The sequence below is a fragment of the Lactuca sativa genome, chromosome 7, assembly GCF_002870075.4.
Source record: "Lactuca sativa cultivar Salinas chromosome 7, Lsat_Salinas_v11, whole genome shotgun sequence".
NCBI lineage: Eukaryota > Viridiplantae > Streptophyta > Magnoliopsida > Asterales > Asteraceae > Lactuca > Lactuca sativa.
Window position 1 is genome coordinate 130514441 of NC_056629.2, and position 23702 is coordinate 130538142.

A 23702-nucleotide genomic window follows, 5' to 3' on the forward strand; every position below is an offset into this window, starting at 1 on the left:
AAATCTGAATATCCAAACCAAATAGTCCAATCCAAATTGTCCAATTGGATAATTCGGTTTTATCCAAATAGTGAACAGCCCTAATGATATTCTTTGCGAAGGTATTTTTGGGCTTTGACACAAGAGATGATTTGTAAATTGGTACCGGGTTTGTCCCCATAAATCACAAGAGTTTTGCCGCTTGGCAGATTGAGGTGAACGACCTTTTCGTAACAAAGTATATCGGCATGGTGAAGGCTTAACCAGTCCATATCGATGATGACATCAAAACTTCTTATAGTAATCGGCATAAGATCGATTTGGAATGAGTGTTCATTTAAATTTAACATACAGCCTATGTACATATCGTTTGCGCTTTCCGTTTTACCGTTTTCCATTTCTACTCTGAATATTTTATTGAGTGCTTGGGGTTTTTGATTAAGTAAGTGTTTGAATTTATGACTCACGAAACTTCTCTCCGCACCATAGTCAAAGAGTACGCATGCATAAATTTTGTTGAGGAGAAACGTACCTGTAACCACTGTAGGATCGGCTATTGCCTCGTTCTGCCCTATTGTCAGCACTCTTCCTACACCGCCAGAATTCTTTGCCTTAAGGCAATCCCTCTTGTAGTGCCCAGTTTCCCCACACCCATAACATGTCTGGCTCACTCCAGCACCAGAAACTTGGGTGATTGGTCGCGCCGGTGCCCTACAGAAACGGGCAGTGTGCCCTTTCCTGTCGCAGTTTTTACAGTGCATCTCCCGGCAATTCCCGTTGTGATGGTAATTGCATTTCTTGCACTTTGGTAGGTTCCCAGCATATTGTTTTTTCGGCGCAGGGATAGCGGGAACAACAGTGGGGTAAGTAGCGGCATGAACCGCCACTATTTGTTTCTATGAAGGTTCTTGCGAAGTCTGACCTTTCCTCTTGTTCCAAAACTTCTTGTTGTTGTTGTTGTTGTTGGCATTGCTATCATTGTTGTTGCTTCCTTTGTTTGGTTCCGGGACGACGGTCGTGACAACTTGGCAGACCCCATGATCGACGAGGGTCTGTGCCAGTTTTTTGGCATTGTCGAACGTCATGGGTTTGGAAGCTAGCACACTTCCTCGAAGCTGGGGCGACAACCCCCAGATATACCTTTCCACCTTCTTGCTTTCTAGGGCCATCATCCCTGGGCAAAGTATTGTCAAATCACTGAACCTATTCGTATAGGTTGTGATGTCCGACCCCACCATAGTCAATCCCCAAAGTTCCTGTTCAAGTTTCTGGATCTCGCCCCTTAGGTAGTACTCTCGCAGTAGCATTTGCTTCAGGTTCTCCCAACCCATGGAGTTTGACACCACCAGAGTTAGTGATTTGACGTGGCTGTTCCACCACGTTAGGGCTCGTTCGGAGAAAGTACAGGCGGCAAATTTTACTTTGCTTTCTTCGGGGCATGAGCATATCTCGAACACAGCTTCCATTTTCTCTATCCATTGGGATAGAGCCATCACTCCCCCAGTCACATTAAAGGGGATGGGTTTGCTGTTGAAAAAGTCCTTATAGGTACATTCCCCGGAGCGACCTTGGTTTTGGCCATTTGTAGAGCTATTTATTCCTCCTCCTAATCCATTGTTACTCATTTGTGCCATTGTTGTGGTTACGACAGCTGTTACAGCATCCTGAAAGGTAGCAGCATCCATTGATGGAGGGGGTGGTGGAGGTGGTGTTGGTGTTCCGTTTGTATTGAAGCGTCGGGGATTTCTTCTTGGTGACATTATTCTGCCACAAGTTAAGAGACAGATACTTGATAAGTCATTTGAAATGATTATGGAAGGTTTTAGTATTATAAGTTTTAGTTCTGAACATTTCTGGTTTTTTCATGTTAACGGAAACTTTCAAAAACAAGTGTATGATTCTTTTAAGAATTAAATGGGATACTCAAGGAAATAATAAATGCGTGTCAATTTCATTGATATTAGTATATGATACAACGATTGGGAAAATTTGACCGTTTATAGGTCTAGGGTACATCAATGAAAATGGGAAAATTTGACAGCATTTCGGCCTCCAAATTGTGTGCTCACAATCCGTCGGGTTTACATTTATACAAGAAAAGGTAACACCAACACTTAGCCAATAGGTATAAATATAGCGCCAGTAGTATGCGCTCTACTCCGAGCGGGTAGCATGATGTGGACCATGGTAGGTGGTTGTGGAAGCCTTAGCTTGGGCTACCTGACGTTCAACCTCGATGATACGCCTCTCCATTGCGGCTTGTTCCTCACGAAACTCCCTTACTTTGACTCTAGCAGCAGTAATGTCTTTCTGAAGGGAAAAGGTGTGCTCTATTGTCCGATCGTGTTCTTCGTCCAGACGACTAAGACGTACCGTAGTGACAGCAACGGTGGCCCCAATGTCCAAGAGTTGGCTGGCATTTGCTCTTGATTGCTCGCCTTGGTTGGCAATGCGACGAACCATGACAGGGAGTGCCCTGTCAGCCGAACCCTCGTTGCTGAGGTTATAAAAGCCTCACGCCATGCCGTAGGGTGGGCGTTGCCCTTGTTCTCTACTCCATTGCTTCAGATCCACAGCCCAGCGGGGCGCCGGGCCCTGAAAGTTTCGTCGGGGAATTGATACTTCTTGGGGAGGGTTATAGACCTCAGTCTTCGAGTCTATGCTCCCACCATCTCCTTCCTCTTCTGATCCTTCGTCTGGGTCTTCCTTAGGATCCTCTTCGGATTCCTCTTCTGGTTCTTCCTCGGGAATTTCCTCTTCGAAATCCTCTTCTGGGTCGTCCTCAATCCAACCTCCATTTCCTTGGTTGGGGTAGTAGGGGTCCCCGGGAATGTGAAATCCTGCCATTTTGTCTAGTCGAAAAATAGAGGTAAGAGAATTTTATAAAAACTTGGGAGTAAAAAGGTAACTTTTGATAAAAATATTTTTTTTATTTATTTGACGATTTGTGACACCCCAAAACCACGAACGGCGGAAACGTTCAGGGGTGGAGGACATCATGTACAGTATCACAACAGTGTAATATAATAAACAAGCAACAACATCATCCATTGCATTATAAGTAGAGTTTTAATACATGTGTGTTCTTTCATAATGTACAACAATAAAATGAATAATCAAAATAAGGCGAGTCTTGTTTGTGCTCCATCTTCTCAAAAACCTGGCCATCGCACCTGTCTAACTGATGACCTGAGAATACAAGTTATTTTGAAAGAGAGTGTCAGCTTTAAAGCTGGTGAATTCATAAGTAATTAAGTGTCATTGTCTTGCTTATGAAAATCTATTATGAAGGCCGTGTAAACCTTTAAATGAAAATGTTGATGTAAGTATGAAAAACCCTAGAAAATCCCTTATTTTCTATTAGTTTGAAATGTAGTCTTCTACCAAGACCCGAATGTTTTGTTATGGCAATGTAGTCTTTTACCAAGACCCGAATGTTTTGTAAGTAAAATGATAGTTTTTCCTTCAATTGTTTAGTACTAAAGTACTTAGTCTAACTCATCGTTTATGTGAAAGTATCACAAAATAAAATAAACAGGAAAATGTACTACTGTAAGTGTTGTCACTGGGTACTAGGACTAACACAACATCGCATTAAGCGAAATATGTAACCTAATGAACATCCGAAGATTGTCCAGAAAAAGTATTAATGTAAGTGTCATCGCTGGGTACTAGGAGTAACACAACATCGCAATAAGCGAAAGGTATAACCTTATGAACAATCGAAGATTGTCCACTTGTCCTCTGTAGCAGCAGCAGGTGGGTGGAGGGGTTAGCCCCGGTTATCGATCTACCTAGTATAAGTAGTAACCTTAGACCTTCGTAGATGGTCATCGACCACTAGTGCTAATCAGTGCGGTTCGGAATGGTAAGTCCCACCGAGATATCCCATTGAACCGGGATAGGAAAGATAATTTACACCGAAAATACTAATAAATCATCCTCGTAGTTCTAAGTACAAGTATCCAGGTAAGTGAATACAGGATAACGCACCTATGTAAAAGTGTTCCTGTATGGTATTCATGTAAGTGTGTTCATGTAATAGGTAAGTATATGTAAACATATTCATGTATCATGTAATCCTAAGTAAGTGTACTCATGTATCATGTAAGGTATTGGTATAGACTCATGAATGAACTGACTCTTGTGTGATTCCTTGTAGTAGTAATAATGTTTGATATCTTCTAACTATCCCTATGATAGTTAACTAAAAGGTAATTGGTTGTTTACGTAGGTTTATGCACTCTTGCTACCCAAGAGTATTGGAAACTAAATGAAGGGTGAAAACTATAATCTCTAACATATATATGAACATATGCGCATAAGTATAGTTTGATTCAAGAAGGTAAAATAATGGTTTTGAAAGATATCTAGGAGTTTTGAACAATAATTAAGAATGACTTGATGTCATTTTAATAAACATTTCAAAACTAATACTTTTGTTATCAAGGTATTTTAAGATAGGAAACCACTTCATGTGTCACCTTTTGAAATATGTGAAATCTAATGAGTGAAAACACAGTTATAAAATACATAAGATTGATTTAATAACATACTGTTTTCTACTTGTATTCCCCCCCCCCCCCCATTAAAACGTTTAAAATCATTTAAAACATTGATTAAGGGGTATGAACTCACCCGTAGTTGGTAGTTTAGATGTACTGGACGGTGTAGGATTGTTAGGCGTCAAGTGAGGACTTGTACACACACTACGATCCTAATGAACATATAATCACACATATATGCACTCAATTAGTCTCAAATTACTAATTGATAATGTTAAGACATCCTAGACATAATAAACACTTTATATAAGTGTTTTAAGCCCTAAGGATTGCATCTAAGCTATTGTGGGACAATGTACTTGTATTTAGGGTTCCAAAGGACCCCATATATGAGTTTACTCTTCATATACCATCACACATGGAGTTTACGGTTGTAAACTCTTGAGTTTACGGCCGTAAACTCCCAACCATGGGTGTATTGTGTGTTTTGAAGTTCCAAATGATTCCTAGAATTATTCCAACTTGGTGGTTAAATTCTTGGAAGGGTTTAAGGCCTAGAAACACTCCTTAGAGGAGTTTACGGCCCCAAGGCCATTTCCTTTGGAGTTTACAGCCGTAAACTCCCTTGGAATGGTGTTTTTGTTGCTTTCAAGTCTCTTGCATATGTGGGATAGGTTCTAGACTTTTACCTAAAGCATATGAAGGCATTAGGCACACTTTGGTGCCCTTCTTTCATGTTTACGGCCCAAGAACCATGTCTTGGCCGTAAACTCACTTTGGAAGGTGATTTTGATGTGTTTTGGTCCTTGATTTAAGTGGGAACAATTCTTAGTAAATGTCCAATGCTTTAGGTGCCTTAAAAGCACCCTTTTGTGCATGATTTTGGAGTTCACGGTCCAAGATCCTCTTGGGCCGTGAACTCCCATACCTATGTGTTTCTTTGGTGTTTTCATGTCCCAAGAACACTTATAAACAAGCCTAAGGCAATAGTATATCGCGGGGGAAAGGCTAGGCATTGTTTCGGGAGTTTACCGCCCAAGAACACCTTGGGGAGTAAACTCCTAAATCTCGTTATTTAGTTATCTAATTCATGTTATTAACACATAATAAGCATTCTAACACTACTAGAGAGAGAGGTACTCACGATTTGGGATAAAAACCCGAAGACCCGTGAGAGAGAAAATGACTTTTCTCTAGTTGGAAACGCGAATAATGAATGAATTTGGTTCAGAATTCTATTTATAGTCCTGAGATATTTTTGGCAGAAAATATTTTTATTCCCGAAATGATCTCTAATATAATAGAGTGATGGAATAATAGAGTTGCACTAAACCCTAGTGCATCCACTCTCCTGATATTTCCTGAAGTGTAAACCCTGACGTATTCAAACTTAAACAAAAAAGTCTGAAGATTATCTGTGACTGTTATAACTTCTATTGAATTGATATTGTTTGTACAGAATGGAAATTTCGGGTTGTCACATGATTTCCTGAATCTAAATATTGAGGTTCACACGATTATTATAGTTCATATGGTTTTAAAATACTCCTATAGTATTTCAAATTTGTAAGTTCGATTCTAGTATTTTCTTTGGTAAGTTTTCGACTTGTTGCTCACTATGACCATTCCTCGACATACGTTGGTCACATCCAGGATAAATATAGTTGATTAGGCTATATTTAATCTCGATTTGATTACATACCCCAAGGCCTAGTCGTAGTGTTGCAACTTGCCTTAATACTTTTTGTAAAATTTTAGCTATGATACGAGATGTAACACCCATAAAAATTTAGGCCAATTTAAAACATTTTATTTCATTCAAAAATCATTAAGTTCATACATATTATTTTCAAATAGTTTAAACATCAGAGTACCCCCAGAACCATATCACATGAATCATAAAACATTAGGAGCGGTACGATCACGCCTTCGCCTTGCCACGGTCTCCTAAAGTACCTGAAACAATACACTGAAATTGTAAGCCCGAAAGCTTAGTGAGTTACCCCGCAAAATACCAACCACAATACCATACACATATCATATCATATCATATCATAACATAAATAGAACAACCATGCATATCAAGTCTACAGTGTGACTGGTCCGCCCGCACCGGGCCTTCAGTCTGTCTGGTCCACTCTCCGAGCCTCGGCACGTCTGGTCCGCCCTCTTGGGGCCTTCAGCCTATCCGGACCGCTCGTCGGGCCTTCGGTCTAACCGGTTCGCCCTTGGTATGTTAGCCTACAGCACGAAGCAGGACCCGCCTCAACCCAACCCCAGTACAACAACCATGTGCACATAAATATATAATCATATAGCAATTCACAACTAATCAACCGATCTAGCAGATCGCATAACATAACAACATCCTAACCAGGATACCAACCTAACCGGTCATGAGCATAACATCATCCTATATACCAGGATATCGACCTTAACCAGGTCTCTAACATATACCATCCTAACTACCCGGATGCAGATATAGCCAAGCAATAATATAACAAACAACTACCCGGATTCCCATCCGATAAAGGGTCGGCCTTGGTGCCTTAAACCCTGTCGATATAGTGAGGATAACTCACCTGCAACTGCCGACTTGAAGAAATAAGGCCACGCTGCTCCGACCTCCAGCACGAACTCCACCACAGATCATTACCAAATAACCAAAACCAATTAACACCAATAATTACCAAAATACCCTTGGAAGTCAACTGGTCAACCATTGGTCAAAGTCAAAGTCCTCAGTCAAAGTCAACCTTCCTGGTTGACCGTACTCGCCGAGTCAACCCGTTGACTCGTCGAGTTCCTATGCTCAGAAACTCCCATGCCACGACTCAACTTGTCGAGTCGCCCTAAGACTCGTCGAGTCCAACAAGCTCTGAGTCCCTTCCTGCTCAACTCACCGAGTCGTCCCTCGACTCACCGATTCACAGCTCAACCAAAAAGGTTAGGACTTCTCGACCAGACTTGCCGAGTCCAAGAACAGACTCGCCGAGTCCAAGGCAATCTTCAACAGACTCGCCGAGTTGTTCTTCCAACTCGTCGAGTCCATACATATTCATATAACTCGCCGAGTCCACCCATGTGACTCACCGAGTCGCTTCAGTTCTTAATCCATACAGTGGCTTTCTAAGCCATGCAACAACACCATATTGTAGATCCAGGCTTCTAGGGCATGATTATCACGTAAAGTTGCAAACTTTACGTGTATGCAAGGCTCTAGGGGCTCTAAATGACCAAACTAAGCTTCCAATGGAGCTTTACACCTTAGGAGAGTCCCATCCTTGCAAGAACTGGAAACTATATGGGCTTAGGACTCAAAAGAGGTTCAAATCTGAAGTTTCAACTTTAGATCTAGCTTCCATAATAAAATTCCTTAACCAAGGAAAGCCCTAGCCTCCCCATATGAATGATTCTAGAAGAAAAGGTTAAGATAACAGCTTATTACCTCCCAAAACGTGTCCAAACTGGAGTGGGTTCTTGATTCACATGAAATCCTTGGTGCTAGCCTCTTGATCTACAATTCCCCTTCACAAAGTTCACTCCTCAAAGCTCCAAACACTTCTCCAAGCTCACACTCTCAGATATTAGGGCTTCTGGAACTCTCTGGGGATTAGGGGTCTGGGTGAAGGACATAAATTCCTTTAAATAGGGGGCAACCCCGAAGATTAGGGTTTTTCTCATTCCAGCACCAACTCGTCGAGTCCAGCCGCCGACTCGCCGAGTTGGTCACTTTAACATGCGACCAGAACCGCGACTCGACTCGCCGAGTCTACCCATCGACTTGCCGAGTCGACCTTCCTTATTTACACTAAGAACCCTGAACTTGCACTTCTGAACTCGGGGTGTTACACGAGACCGATGCATGCGTGTACTTATACTTATATATATATATATATATATATATATATATATATATATATATATATATATATATATATATCATTTTAATTTATTAAAAGTATCGTTTATGAAAACGTTTTGTCTGAGGGTTTTTGGTCCCTTTTGCATTTATAGTTTGTATATCTTATGTGGTTCGATATACTTAGTTCACTATAAACAATGCTCTGATACCAATCTGTCACACCCCCAAACTAGAATGACAAAAACATTCGAGGGTGGATGACTTCACGTAGTATCATAATAATTGAATATTGTAAAGAAAGTAAACACAACCATCATAAATATAATAAAAGCTTACATTGTTGCGTGTAATACATGTTTCAAAAGAATATTACAAATATGATGATTTAAAATATTTTGATAATAGACGCCTCAGCGTTCCTTCTCCCAAAGCTGATGGTTACTTGTATTACTGATTCCCTAAGAAATACAAGTAGTTTTGAAAAAAGGGTCAACAATTAAGTTGGTGAGTTCTTAAGCGTTTTTGTACTGAAATTTGTATGTCCTTTAGCAAAAATAATTGAGCGTGTTTTTCCAGAAAATCCAATACTTTCTACATATAGTTTGAAAAAGTTCCAAGGCTGGAGTGCAATAGTATCTTTCCTGCTCAAAATGGTGAAAGTGTATTTATACTCAAATAATGTATTTACTGAATGCATTCAAGAGTCTCGTAAATCAAACTAATTTTAATACTTCCGTGTGAGTTTTATAACCATACTATTGACCCAGACTGCCTGTAACAACGTTCTTCAGGCATTGTAGTGTTATGACGCTTGTCACCCCAGACCTATCGGTCTAACTGTAGCTAACAGTTTAGGTGTGGGATTGTCAATCCCGTATAGATCTATACACAAGTATCACGCTCTCCTTCCAAGAGATTATGGTTTATAATACAGGACTTGAAATGCGTACCTGAGAGTACGTTGAAGCTGAATGTCTCACAACACTTAGTATTAATAGATTTACAAAAAAAAGAAGTCTATATTCCATGTAGATGAAAGTATTTCATTTCGCGATGTTTACGTAAAGATGTAATAACTAACCCATAAACTATACCCATTATAGTTTTCTGAAAGTGTGTTCCAGTTGGTAATAAAAACTCGATATAATATTAAGTTGGCATGTAAAGTATAACGTCGATATCAATGTTATTCAACATGTGTAAAAATGTAGATGATGTATTTGAATCCGTATAAAACGATAAGTTTTTCTTGTATTGCACTTGTATTTCCCCCCTAAAACATGAAAAGACGTGAAAATGTAGGGGTATGAACTCACCTGGAAAGTGTGATGATTCGAAGAAAACGAGATTTTTCTCAGGCGGCACTTCGACCGGAAAGAGGTGAAATTCTTGAGAATCTCGGAGCTTCGGACCTTCGTTGGGACTGAGGTATGAAACCAGGAAGTTGGGATCGTCTCGGGATGCTAAACGTGGAGTAAAAGTGAGAGAGAAAGAGGAAATGAGCAAGGAAAGTCGGAGGTCTCGCATGCTATTTATAGGAGAGGAAACTGCCTTCGTACGTTGGGCGTACACCGAAGTACGCGGGGCGTACCTCGTACGTTGGGCGTACCCTCGTACGCGGGGCGTACGTCAGTGATGATGTCACGGTTTTCGGTCTTCGGATGGGACAGCAGTAGAGCGGTAGAAGGCGACGTGGCCGATCTGAGTCCATGCATCTCGTACGCTGGGCGTACTCCTTCGGATAACCTTCGTAATGTGTGCCAAAAACTTCAAAAATGCATAACTTTCTCATACGAGCTTCATTTTTGACATTCTTTATATCCACGCGAAGGTGAGAATATACTCTACAACTTTCATTTAGACTTCGTCGGCTAATTTTGACATTAATTTTTAATATTATATTTTAAATAGGCCGGGACAGGATAATTCTGTTAAAAATCCATAACTTCTTTATCCGATGTCCGTTTTCATCTGTCTTTTTACCATTGTACTACTATTGTAGAGACCTTCAACTCTCGTTTAGGTTACGTCGGCTAAAAATCGCTCGATCTTTATTTCGAGTTTTTAGTTGTCTACCAGTGTTCCGAAACTTAGAAAAATCGTAACTTCCTCATACGAAGTCAGATTTGAGCGTTCTTTTTATGTATGCTCACGGTTTAACGTAATCTACGACTTCCGTTTAGATACCTAAGACTAAAAAGTATTTTATTGTGGTTTCACTTTTTACACATAACAATGTTTTACTGGGTGTGTCGTGGATTTTCGATTAGTCATAACTCCTTCGTTATAACTCGGATTTGAGTTATCTTTATATTTTTGGAAACCTTGGCACGATATCTAACACTTTATGTATCCCAATTTAGGTTTTAGAACACTTCATTTTTGACGTTGATTCTATTGATTCTAAATAGTTCATTATATTTGACTTTTTGAATGTTACATTGACTTGAAAAAAATTGTCACATTAAATAACAAACCAAGAATGGAAATGAATGATATGAAAGATACAGTAAATCATAATTTAATAGTTGATATTCAATAATCATTGATAAAAAATATTCAAACATTCATTCTCAAACAAACCTTTGTATCTCAAGATCATGATTGAATATTTGATATTTGATGATCAATTAATCATTAACCGAGCTTTTAAATAAGAAAGAAGCACATACAAACTTACCTGAATTCTTATTTGCAAAATTGCAAGCATAACTGAGAAATTGATGAAGGGGAGTGACAGATTACCTCATTCTCATTTGTTTCTTATTAATTGCGAATTCTTAAGCTTGATTTCACTGTAAAGTCCAAAGAATCAGAATACTCGTTTTGTCCGAAAAAAATCCTCCAATTATATTTTCTTTCCTTCTTAGGTGCTATCGATCCCAAACATAGGTAAAAAGTTCCTCCAATTGTACTAAGCTTAATATGACATTTATACAATCTTGTATAACGGGGACTAAAGGTTATGTATTTCGATTTTTGCAAGGATGGGATTTAAGAGAACTAAAGAGAATCGTGAAAAAAGAACAAAATTTGACAACCAACCAAGGAACAAAATACACAGGTCCTGTGTGAAACCCTGTTACTAATTAGTAACATGAGAGCATTGAAGTCTAGAAATGAATGTAACTGAGAGAAATTAAGCTTTTTTACCTCTATGAAATAAGTTGTGAGGTTTAATTAGACTTGTATTGGCTGTTCATCATGACAACCTTAAAATCTAGTTGTTTGGTTATGAAGATGATCATACAACTGACCTCGTAGAGCTGTCCATGGATTTTGTGGTTTCCATATCAAAACACTTGTATAGTTACTCCATATTCGCAATGTCTATCCTTCTAATAACGCTTTATATTGAACATAATTCACTAGTTGAGTATGTAAAAGCATTTCAAACAAACAATATCACTAACAATAAAAATAAAGGCATGGTGGGTTGGATGAAATGAAATAACAAAGAAATAGAATAGACATTGTAAACTTTAAGTAGGAGCAGAAGTACAACCTTCCCACCTTTTCAATCTCGCAAAATTCTAATAAAAAACAACAATAAATCCTGGACTTCTTCATCTAATCTGATCTGATCAAAGCATGGTTGAGGGAATCCAAAATCAACTGCCTCAAAAACTTAAACTCTGTACCTTGTTCATAATCATTCATGGGCGATCACGAACAGAGCCTTCAAAATAAATTGAACTCTAAAATTTAGGAAAAACAATCTTGAGTATGAACCAATACTTCAGTTACCTTCAAAATAAACCCAACCCCAAATTTTTGGACTAAAAAGTTTCGACTGTGAACCGATACTTTAGTTAGGGTTACGGAAAGTAGATAGAAATCCAAGAGGTGCTGATGAGGCTGGCAGGGGAAACCCACATGTGGTGATGGTGGTAAAAGTCAGAGACGGCAGTGTGTCCAACACTGAATTGAAACTTTTTATACGAACGATTACAAAACATCAAAAATGAAAACCCCCAAACCAGATTTAACCGGCAGTGTGAGAGTGATTAACCGTTGTAGGATCTTTGCCTGGACATTTATATGATCTGAATTGAAGAACAACTGAAATCTTTGATCAAAGCTTTAAAAAGAAAGGAAATCAAAGACCATATAACTGGGGAGAAGCAACACGGAAGCAGAAAATACTGTATCTTCGATGGTGGGACTTCAAATGAACGTCTTTATTGGGGGTCTCCCATGATGTACAAAGACAATGACTATTGCATTAAATCGTCGGTTGAATAGTTCTGATTGGTTCAACAACATACCAAACCTGAAGAGCAACCATCAATTCATGAGTCCAAACCGTTGATAGACGAAATTGAATCAATGGCGTAATAGATGAAGGGAAAATCCATGTGATAATCTAAAAATAAAATGAAGCTTAAAGTGAATACGAAGGTAGGGGCATAGAAAGAAACGAAAATAGGGTTGAAGTCCATTACCTGAACCGATTGCAGGTGTGGGTGCTATCTAGGGCCCGAGTGCGTCGAGATATCGATGCTATGTAGGAGATGGAAGCGATGAATGTGAAGATGAGTAACAGGTGTTGACCTCTTCGCTTGATCGGAAGCCAGGAAGTGGAATTGATAAAAGAATAATTTGAAGGAACATATCGTCGACGGTGGTGAAGACGGTAAGCACAAGTGTGGAGGAGGTGGTCTGGTGATACCAAGAGATGTCTTTGTGGGGTTTTCTGGATGAGAAGAAAGGGGACAGAAAACGTATCACATCCAGAACATGTATCGCTTCCTGAAAGAAGCGGTGATCACACCTGGCGTACACACCGACCAGGCAATCCAATATGTATTGGTTTAGATCCGCCGCGGTGGAAAGAACACATATCCACCAAAAATAAACAAAATGGCAAAATATAACTTCTAAAAGAAAAGATATAGAATTGTTAGCACAAATAAGACACAGTTGAACATGTATGTATTGAACATGTATATATAAAGTTGAACATGTATATATAAAGGAATGATAATTTTTGTCAAATTCTTAGCAAATTACTGTAGATAAGGTAGGGGAATTTTAATATATATATATATATATATATATATATATGAGAAAAGTGAATATACCCTTAAGGGTATATAAGCTTAGGTATTCAAACTCATCTTAATACGCCGTTTTGTTTGATATATTCATTATAATGCTCTTTAACTTCAATTCCTAACTTGATTTACAATTAAGATTTTCGAAATTTCATTATTATCTTTTTTTATATCACATCTTTTTGACAAAGACCTAATAGGCTATATATATTATAGTTGAAAATGAAAATTATGTAAGAGGAAGATAAATGTGAAATTTATAAATATCTTAGAAGTAAATCAAGTCATAAGTTGAATTATAAGAACATTGGACAATTATATATATATATATATATATATATATATATATATATATATATATATATATATATATATATATATATATATATAACTTCCAAAGTAGATTGCTTATGAATAAAGAAATGGACACGTGTCGCTTGATCATTGGTTCTAGCATATGTTGCCCTAATTGTTCATTTTCCATTGAACCTACTTCTATATATATATATATATATATATATATATATATATATATATATATATATATATATATATATATATATATATATATATATATAGAGAGAGAGAGAGAGAGAGAGAGAGGAGGGCTCAATTGAGAAAAAAAAAGGTTGATAATGGGGGAATCATTCTCAGCCAATCATTTATTTTTGTCACAAAAGCCTCCAACCTAGCGGCGGAAATCCGAAATGAATGCACATGTGTTTTCCAACAAAACATGTTTCCTTAAACTATGCTAACATTACCTTAATATATACAAAAACATATTTTTTTTGTTTTTTATTTTTATTTTTAAGAAGCTATTTTTATCGAAAAATAATTTTAAATATACCAAAATTCATGAATTTTTATTCTCTACAAATAGACATTCATATTGATATAGTTTTAAGATAAAATAAAAAAATTATTTTTTTTATATTTTCAGCTATCGTTATTCGTAAGTGAATAAAAATAAATCAGGTTTTTACTACAGTACATTTGTTATTGACTAATGAATAAAAACTATGATTAATTTTTTTTTACAATTTAAGTATCATTCATATATGAATATAACATGTACTAAACATAGTATATTCATATTTAAATATTAGACGATGCATTCACTTGTGAATATTACATAGTATATTCACTTGTGAATGTTAGATGATATATTCACTTATGAATATTAGATGATATTTTCATATGTGAATATTATATAGTATTACATGGTATAGCACATGAGAATAGTACATAGTATATTCACTTGTGAATATTAGATCGTATATTCATTTATGAATAATAGTTGGTATATTCATACGTGAATATTGCACAGTATATTCATATATGAATATTACAAGGTGTTTTCAGAAATATATACAATTTTTATATGTTATTCACATATGAATAACATACAGACTTGCATATTTGTTTTGTGTTTTAATAATCACATATTGATTCAGGTGAGAAAACATATTCATATATGAATATAACATGGTAATTTAGTTTATGCATTTCATCAAACAGTTGGAGTGCATACAAGTTAACTTTTTAAAAAATGTGATAAATATGATACTTTGACTATTTAAATCTTACAAAATAATAGATTGGTAGAGAAATATATGAAAATTTTCAAACAAAAAATGATTTGATCTTTTTCTAACCTTAATTTCGATGTTTTATTTGATGATCGATGTTGAATGAATGATACGAATTGAATTTTTTGTTAATTATCGATGATGTTGATCTAATGATGTTGGAAGTATAATTAATCATAGATGTTGAAGATATGCTCATATTCAAGCAGAATTGAAGGTTGGATTGAAAGAGCAAAAAACGAATTTTTGTTGTCAACTGTTGAATGCTGTTGATAAACGTGTTATTGACGAAGATCGATGATTGAGTAACACAGGATGACGTTGATCAATGATTTAATTGAAGAAATCTGGATGATTGTTGAAGGTTGGAGGAGAAATTTGGATGATAAGGATCGATTAAAATGAATTTCAACTGTTATCTAATTCTCTACACTTACGTATTTGTGATTGAAGACTATTATATCATATTTACAAGTTTGCACCGTGTCTTTTTATGCTTAGATTAAATGAGTAGGTGAGAATGATTCCCTCATTCTCAACCTTTTTTATTTTCTCAATTGAACCCACCTATATATATATATATATATATATATATATATATATATATATATATATATATATATATATATATATATATATATATATATATATATATATATATACACACACGGTATTTAAATCATCTTGACATGATCTAAAATATTTGTATTTAAATGTTTTTTTTATTCAAAATCTATCGAAACCTTTGGATACTCAGGTGGGACAATTCTATATTAAACTAATTAGATCTACATGTTCTGATTTGGGATAAAACCAAAATTTCCTTAGGAATATGAAATATATAAGAAAATACATATTCATGTTGGGTGAATTTGATATACATGGAAAGTCAGGGACTGATCTGCAATTACTAAGAACTTGATACATCTTATTTTTTGGGAGTGTTTATTTGAAATAGATGAAAGATTAGGGACTGAAATTTAATTGCATAAATATTGTATGCCATTTCAGTTAGGGGGAAAGTTAAAAGGGTTCAAATGCTAGGGTTTTGGAGAATCAAATTGCTCCGCTAAGCTTACCATCAATCGGGAGCTATAATCATCAATGGCGAATCGTACGGACCCATCTGCGAAAAGCATACATGGAACGAACCCCCAAAACCTCGTTGAGAAGATATTGAGATCCAAAATTTACCAAAACACATATTGGAAGGAGCAGTGTTTCGGTTTGACAGCTGAGACGCTTGTGGACAAGGCCATGGAGTTGGATCACCTCGGCGGCACCCACGGCGGAAATCGCAAACCGACGCCGTTCATCTGCCTCGTCATGAAGATGCTCCAGATCCAGCCTGATAAAGAAATCGTCGTCGAATTCATCAAAAACGAAGATTACAAGTCAGTCATCTTCATTCCTCTTTGCTTTTTAATAGATTTTTTTTTAAATTATGAAATTGCTCGCATCTCTACACTTCCGTATTGTACTCCGTTTTCCTGAACATTATCGTTTGTTGAGCAGATATGTACGAATCCTTGGAGCCTTTTACTTGCGACTTACAGGCACAGATATTGATGTCTACCGGTATCTAGAGCCTTTGTACAATGATTACAGGAAACTGAGACGCAAATTAGGCGATGGAAGTAAGCCTTTTGTGCTAGAATTATGCCTTTCTGAACTTCGTTCTGCTATTTCTTGGTATACTGATGTATCTTGCTATATATTTCTTTGATTTACCAGAATATTCCTTGACACATGTGGATGAGGTTATTGATGAACTCTTGACAAAAGATTATTCCTGTGATATTGCTCTTCCACGCATAAAGAAAAGGTACATCAATTTTCCTTTTTCATTTCCTCTTCCAACATTATCCAGTTTACATTGATCCGCATGCTCATGTATGTCATATGAGAAAAAAATAATGAAATTAAGAGTGATTTTGGTCATTAACAGGCTTACCATTGAAGCAATTGGCGCTTTAGAACCTAGAAAAAGTGCACTTGAAGATGATTTTGAGGAAGAAGAGGAAAAAGATGAGGATGAGCAACCCATGGATACAGATGTTGGGGGTCACGAAAAGGTTTAAATCTATCTGCATAACAACTTCTATACATAATTTAATCACTTGCTATTATAGTTTATAACTAATTTTTTGCGAATGTAGGATTATTATCGCGGACAAAGCCCAACAAAGGAAAGAGAGCGAGATAGGAAACGTGACAGCCATAGACATAGGTATTGCAGTATTACTATTACTTGCTCTTTGTTATCCATTCTACACTTTCATGTAGCTAGTTTGTTTTTTGATCTTTGTAGTAATTTTATCATCATGAAAAATATAATTGTGGAAGCTGTTTTCAATCTTCTGCCCTTGGGTGGACCCACATCACACTGGGTTATCAATTATCATTGTCTTGAGCTTTCATAGGCTGAAGGCGATGTAAACAGCTTCCTAAATCAACAGATTATGATCCTGCCAGGTTTCTCTGTACTGACAGTGTACAGATGAGAAGTATGATGGATTGCACATTCTTGTTTGTTTGTTTATTATATCATTCTACATTGCAATTTGAAAAATCTACTTATATAAGCAATTTTCACAGATAGATTTTCTTAAGAGTACAAAAATGTTATAATATAGTATTTTGTTTTTTGGTTTCAGGGACCGAGATGTTGATAGAGAGTATGAGAGAGATTATGATTATGAGCGAGAGCGTGGAAGAGGGCGTGATAGGGACAGAGACAGGGACCGTTATCGTGGGAGAGATGAAAGGGATTACGGGAGGGAGAGACGTGGCGGCAGGAGGAGGAGCCGCTCCCGGAGTAGAAGCCGGAGCAAGGACAGAAAGGAACGGGGTCGGGATGATGGGGAGGAGAGGCGGAGGAGACATGGGCGGGATAGGGATAGAGATAGGGACAGGGACAGCAGTGGTAGCCCTAGAAGGATGCAAGATGATGTGAAACCAGCCAAGAAGAAGAAAGAGAAGGAGAAGGAGAAGAAGAAAGATGATGGAACGGATCATCCGGATCCTGAGATTGCAGAAGCTAATAGGATTCGGGCTTCACTTGGTTTGAAGCCTCTCAGGCCATGACAACAAAATAGACATGACATAAAGAAGCATGGTTTTGATTTTTTATTGGACTTTGTTGTTAATGGAATACATGATATAATTGTTGTAATCTTCTATAAATATGAGATTGAATCATTTTAGGATGTTATATTTTTTAGTCGATCAGTTTAATATATATATTTTTTAGTTTCACCAATTATTTTGCAATTTTTGATCTTGAAAAACTGGTAACTGGATAATAGGTTTTCGCTTGACAAACACAACTTAAGCTGTAAGAATAATTGGCAAAATCATGTGTACAATAAATAATGCTTAAACAGAAATCATATGAGATTAACGATACAAAGACATTAACATTTTTACTTTCACAATCAAATCCTATCACACTACTATATATATAATTGTTCTTAATTAGTGAGTCCAACAGCCGAGAGCACAAAATATAACAAACACACACACACACACATACATGCTCCGTAAACCATCACAATGATAACAAAAAGAAAAACAGATGATCATCATATGCTCACACAACTGCCAATGAGAATTGAGAAAGAATGTATTTTAATTAATTAGTATTTACTTTTAGGTTTAGTTTTACTTATATTGTGATTGTGTGTAGGCTGCTTGCCCTTTTCCCTTCCATTGCATCTTTCTTTCTCCTACACTTTGAACATAACATGAGTGGTCCAGATCCACTTTGCTCCTCCTGTTCTGCTTGACAAACCGCACATCTAAACATTCCTGTGCTTGAATCCAATGGCAGATCCTTTCCCAACCTGCAACAACAAATACCAATATACTTTGTTCTTAACTTTTTTTTTTGTTATCTAATCCAATTTGAGTGGAAATTGCATTGTATTTGGAAGATATTTGCTATAATTAGGTAGAGTTGATAAAAAAACATACCTTTCTGCAAGCATTGCAGAACCCTCTTCAAACAACTCCTCTACAGTCCCAACTGCTGAAAGCTTATTTGGAACTTTATTCATAGAGTTTTGAAATCTCTTTCCAGGAATTAATGAAGTAAGCAGATTTTGTTTCTTTCTAGGTGTTGGAGGCAACACTGGATACCCATATGGAATTATATCAACAACCAAGCAGGTTGTGTCATCTTTTAGTCCCCTTGATCTAAGAGCCTCCTATAACCAAATCAAAAGATTAAAATTCTATACAATATGTATATAAATATATAAATATATATTATGTGTAACATCAATCACCACCTTAACAACAAGCTTTGCAGCAAGTTCAGCAGGCAATCCACGACAAGATTGAGCTGCTGTATCAGATGATAAAGCATCCCAGATACCATCAGAAGCAATTATAAGTCTTCCACCAGAACTTGAGAGCTATATAAATAAAAAATGTGTCAACTTTTTTAAGTTTGTAACATATAATATACGAAATCATGTGTCATGTGGCATACCTTCACTTGTTTAACATGAGGTATTGGGACAATAAACTCTCCAACATCTGTATCACCAATTGACCTTGAAAGGCACAACCCACCAGGCCAACATCGAAGTGGGCCAACCTATAACATAACAGATTCACAAGAACAAATGATTTATGTTTTTTTTTAAGTATAAAACTTGAATTTGATTTTTATTTATACCTCGTTTCCTCCGAAAATATTGAGGCGTCCTACTTCACCCCCACTTGCTGTTACACGCTCTCTTTCTTCAACATTCTCTTCAAGCCTATGATCGACTGTTAGTAGTGAAACAACACCAGCTTGTGTATCCAATATGCATCTTGAATCCCCAACTGAAGCAACAGTTATAGTCCACCCATCTATTACAACAAATGTCACAGTTGTACCAGATGTCTCGCCTATTGTTCATCAAAGAAGGTTGATTGAGGATACAAGAAGAAGAAAGATAAATTAATGATGGGAGATGATATGGAAATCCATTACCTTTCTGTTGAAACTCTATGTCGGTTTTCACAAATCCTGCAACCAATGCCCTAGGAAGTGCTTGAAGCCACTCTTCACGACCACATCCTTGAGGAATCGCACTTAAAATGTTGTTCAACAGATTTTCCTTTGCAAAAATAGCAGCGGATATGCCATTATGCCCATCGAATATCTACCAATAAAACAAATTTCAATAATAATGTTAGTAGCGAAATCATAAGGGTTTGTGAAGAATGGTGAAATGGATTCTATATATACCGCAAAAACCGAGAAAGATGTTGACGGATTGCCGGGAATTCTCTGACAATCAAGTTTGATTAAGAAATAATCCTCCCCTTTCTTTGCTAATGCCGCCTGTCCATAATTGACTGTAGGTTTCTCCACATTCCCATGCCTAAGCTCACGACCAATTAGTGTTCCAAGTGGTACAAGAGGCGGCTTTGTTTTCATCGTCATAGTCTCCTTTTCGCTCATTTTACACTACGGATTCTCATAATGATTTGTTGTAAGAAAACCTGTTTCAATTTCAAAAGCACATCAGAATCGAGAAATCACGCACAAACTCCATTAGCTGATCTGAGAATTTTGTTCATCTAAAGTAAACAACGCTTAACTTCATATAATCTAAATTTTCACATAACTGGTTCAAAAAACTAGTCGCAAATTGTAATGTAGATATTCACTGTACACGATTTCAAATTACCATCTTCGGAAGGTAAAACCAAAGATGATACAAGTAAACGACTTGAGATAAACATTAGTTTATAAAAAACATCGAGCCTGCAAAATGCAGATACAGACAAATGAAAACATGTGGTCTCGTAAAGAAATTAAAAACAGAAGCGTTGATAACTTACAGCGAAGACATTGAAGAACGTGCAACCAGATCTAGAAGAAACTAAAACAATATTGAGGAAATTGCAATCCAGATTTCATGAACTTAGTAGGAAATCAAATTCTGAAAACCCTAAGAGAAAGAGAGAGAGAAACACATAGATTTGTTTCAGAAGATTATGGTTGTGGGTTTATGAGAGAGAAACGCGGGGATGAAAAAGCGGGTTTGGGGAAAATGTCTATCTGATATTGACATTCCCAATTTGTCCCTTTGTAATCCACAAAACACAGCTTTCTTTTCTTAATCACCAAAATACCCTTTGCCCTTGCTTATCCCTGTTTATCGGTTCTTTTAAAATCACTTCCTCTATTAAATTGATATTTAGCGAAACTAATTACTGTTTGTTTTTTCGAAGTGAAAATGTCTGAAGTCTGTGAACCACGTCTGCAACCCTATGTAGCAGAAGACGTGGACCAAACGGCTGCAACATTTAATAAAAAGTTTGTTTGTTTTTTTAACGTCTGCAGATTGTTGCAGTAAGTTAAAGTAATGTGTGAAGAAGTTTTGAGCAGTTGGCCTACTATTGCGCCACATAGCACACGCGCACCAGTTTTTAAGTCAGAAGTCTTCTGAAAAAAAAACAGCTGCGAAGGGTCAAGTCATTCGCGTGTACTACATGGTGCAACAATAAGTGGTCTGAATTTTACTTTATTTTATTTTATTTTTTTTTAACAAACAGCATCTAAATAGTCTAACAAATTTTTTTTCTGTTTTTTTTAAAGTAATCAAGTTTATAGAAATTTTAAAAAAAATGACAACGTAGTCCGGAATAGAAGCATTCTGGACCGGTTGTTTAAACGAATCATTAGCTTAAAAGATCTGCATTCATTATAGTAGTGCCTATATATATATATATATATATATATATATATATATATATATATATATATATATATATATATATATATATATATATATATATATCAGTGCTGCAAATATCGGCCTAGGCGGCCGATTAATCGGCGCCTAGGCGCTTGGCGGTCCTCCATTGCCGACGTTTATAGCTAATCGGACCCTATTATCGGACGTGGTCAAAATCGGTCAAAGACGGAGATTATCGGGTCTAGGTGGGCCTAGGCGCCCTAATCGGTAAAAAAAAAAAAAAAAAAAAAAAAAAAAAAAAAAAAAAAAACTGTAAGAGAAAAAGTTTCAAATTGTTAGATTTACTGTTAGGGTTCTTCTCACTCCATCGCATTCATTTCTTTTCTTTTTTGAAATTCTCTCTATAGTCTGAAGGAACGAAAGAAAGCATGAACTGATGCTTCTAAAACGATGTCATATTCTTCTTCAATACCATTTGTCCCTCCTCCGATTCCGTCTTTTTCTTCCATTCATGTTATCGCAGTCCGTCAGTCGTCATCCTCGAAGCTAAACCAGTCTTCGCCTTCTGAAGCTTCAACAACAGTCGCCGCATATTGTGTGTTATATAGCAATAATCAGGATCGAATCATCGATCATGGAATTCCCACATATCCACAGCCTCCTGCTATTGAATTCCCTTAACATTCACAAAGTCCCAAATGTAGTAGACAACAGGTTGCAAGTCCACATCTATTCCCGATGCTATTGGAACCCATTGTTCATAACACTTTTTTCTCCCCATTTTATGCAGACTTGGATCCAAATGCAATTGTTGGTTATTTAAATCTGATGTATTAGGGATCAAAAGGGTTTTTGTAATCATAGTATCATGTTATAATGGTATATTTATTAATTTTTAGTAACTTTTTAATAGATATAATGTTATATTCTTAGGATTAATGTTTTATTTATTAATTTTTTAATAATTAATGATCCCCGATTAATTCCCCCCCCCCCCCTAGCCGATTAATCCCTTGACTCTAGTCCACCGCCGAGCTACCGTCGAGCGATTTTTGCAACCTTGATATATATATATATATATATATATATATATATATATATATATATATATATATATATATATATATATATATAGGGAAAAGTGAATATACCTAACAACTTTATATAAGCTTATGTACATAACTCCATAATACTACATCGGTTTGTATCATATTTACATTGTAATTGCCTAAGGTTCTTAAATTTCAACCTCATAACTTGATTGTTTCCAAAATCTTTGGACTTTCACCAATATCTTTCTTTTACATCACGTCTTTCTATCGAATACCACCTGATGGGCTTCATATCCTACCGCTACAAATGAAAGGATGTAGGAGAAATATAATGATGAATTTCCAATTTTTTTTGAAGTAAATCAAGTTTAGGGATATGAAGTTTAAGAACCTTGGATGATTGCAATGAAAATTTAATGCAAAATGACGTAGTTTGATGAGGTTAGGTATCTAAGCTTATATAAGGTTGTTAGGTATATTCACTTTACCCATATATATATATATATATATATATATATATATATATATATATATATATATATATATATATATATATATATATATATATATATATGATGACGTGCCTAAGAAGGCACGACATAATCGCGCCTAGCTAAAGAGCCCAGCGCACCAGCGGGCTCAGCGCCCGCCAGCGCTCCCGTGAAAAGAATTCGCAGGCAAAGGGCTCGCGCCCACCAAGAGGCATTTCTGTTGTCCCGACTAAAAACTCGCGCCCGCCAAGGGACGCTCTTAGCTCCAAGACAAAAGATACGGTCAAGAGACAAATGGCATAATTAGGCCATTATCACCAGGGCCAATGAGAGCACCCTGACGGTTGAAGGCGCACGACCCTCCAATCAGCGCCCCTGATTTTGTCTCCTCAAAGCGATCTTGTCTAGTACGGACTGGGCAAGAGCGCTAGGTATAAAAGTATACGCTCTTGGACTC

General features: G+C 36.7%; 2 protein-coding genes and 1 long non-coding RNA gene across 6 annotated transcripts; 1 reads left to right on the forward strand and 2 right to left on the reverse strand.

Moving 5' to 3' along the window:
• Window positions 1-11738: 11738 nt before the first annotated feature.
• LOC111894935 (uncharacterized) lies at window positions 11739-13272 on the reverse strand. The gene is made up of 2 exons (XR_002851376.2): window positions 12795-13272; window positions 11739-12622 (listed from the first exon to the last, which is right to left on the reverse strand). It is a non-coding gene; the product is annotated as an uncharacterized LOC111894935 (long non-coding RNA).
• Window positions 13273-16016: 2744 nt separating this feature from the next.
• LOC111894942 (pre-mRNA-splicing factor 38) lies at window positions 16017-18212 on the forward strand. Its single transcript, XM_023891023.3, has 6 exons — window positions 16017-16392; window positions 16514-16635; window positions 16733-16823; window positions 16947-17073; window positions 17158-17228; window positions 17656-18212. The coding sequence occupies exons 1-6, from the start codon at window positions 16103-16105 to the stop codon at window positions 18083-18085; spliced, it is 1131 nt and encodes a 376-aa protein (XP_023746791.1). The 5' UTR covers window positions 16017-16102; the 3' UTR covers window positions 18086-18212.
• A 147-nt stretch (window positions 18213-18359) lies between these two features.
• Window positions 18360-21054, reverse strand: LOC111894940 (probable protein phosphatase 2C 5). Of its 4 annotated transcripts, none has more exons than XM_023891021.3 (9): window positions 20843-21053; window positions 20689-20765; window positions 20244-20500; window positions 19986-20157; window positions 19683-19900; window positions 19494-19601; window positions 19291-19416; window positions 18974-19206; window positions 18360-18843 (listed from the first exon to the last, which is right to left on the reverse strand). In XM_023891021.3, exons 3-9 carry the CDS (start codon window positions 20457-20459, stop codon window positions 18666-18668), a joined length of 1251 nt encoding a protein of 416 aa, XP_023746789.1. In that variant the 5' UTR covers window positions 20460-20500; window positions 20689-20765; window positions 20843-21053; the 3' UTR covers window positions 18360-18665. The 4 variants fall into 4 exon arrangements, with proteins under 4 accessions (XP_023746789.1, XP_023746790.1, XP_023746788.1 ...); XM_023891022.3 differs by having other exon boundaries at window positions 20627-20765; XM_023891020.3 differs by lacking the exon at window positions 20689-20765 and having other exon boundaries at window positions 20843-21054.
• Window positions 21055-23702: the final 2648 nt, after the last annotated feature.

What these genes read in the sequence shown, in the direction of transcription:
- LOC111894942 (XM_023891023.3), top strand. Translation starts at nt 16,103, where the DNA reads ATGGCGAATCGTACGGACCCATCTGCGAAAAGCATACATGGAACGAAC. An exon ending in ATCAAAAACGAAGATTACAA is followed by an intron (nt 16,393 to 16,513) that starts GTCAGTCATCTT and finishes TTTGTTGAGCAG; the next exon opens with ATATGTACGAATCCTTGGAG. An exon ending in ACGCAAATTAGGCGATGGAA is followed by an intron (nt 16,636 to 16,732) that starts GTAAGCCTTTTG and finishes TTGATTTACCAG; the next exon opens with AATATTCCTTGACACATGTG.
- LOC111894940 (XM_023891020.3), bottom strand. Translation starts at nt 20,459, where the DNA reads ATGAGCGAAAAGGAGACTATGACGATGAAAACAAAGCCGCCTCTTGTA. An exon ending in ATATTTTCGGAGGAAACGAG is followed by an intron (nt 19,602 to 19,682) that starts GTATAAATAAAA and finishes GTTATGTTATAG; the next exon opens with GTTGGCCCACTTCGATGTTG. An exon ending in TCTGCAATGCTTGCAGAAAG is followed by an intron (nt 18,844 to 18,973) that starts GTATGTTTTTTT and finishes TTGTTGTTGCAG; the next exon opens with GTTGGGAAAGGATCTGCCAT.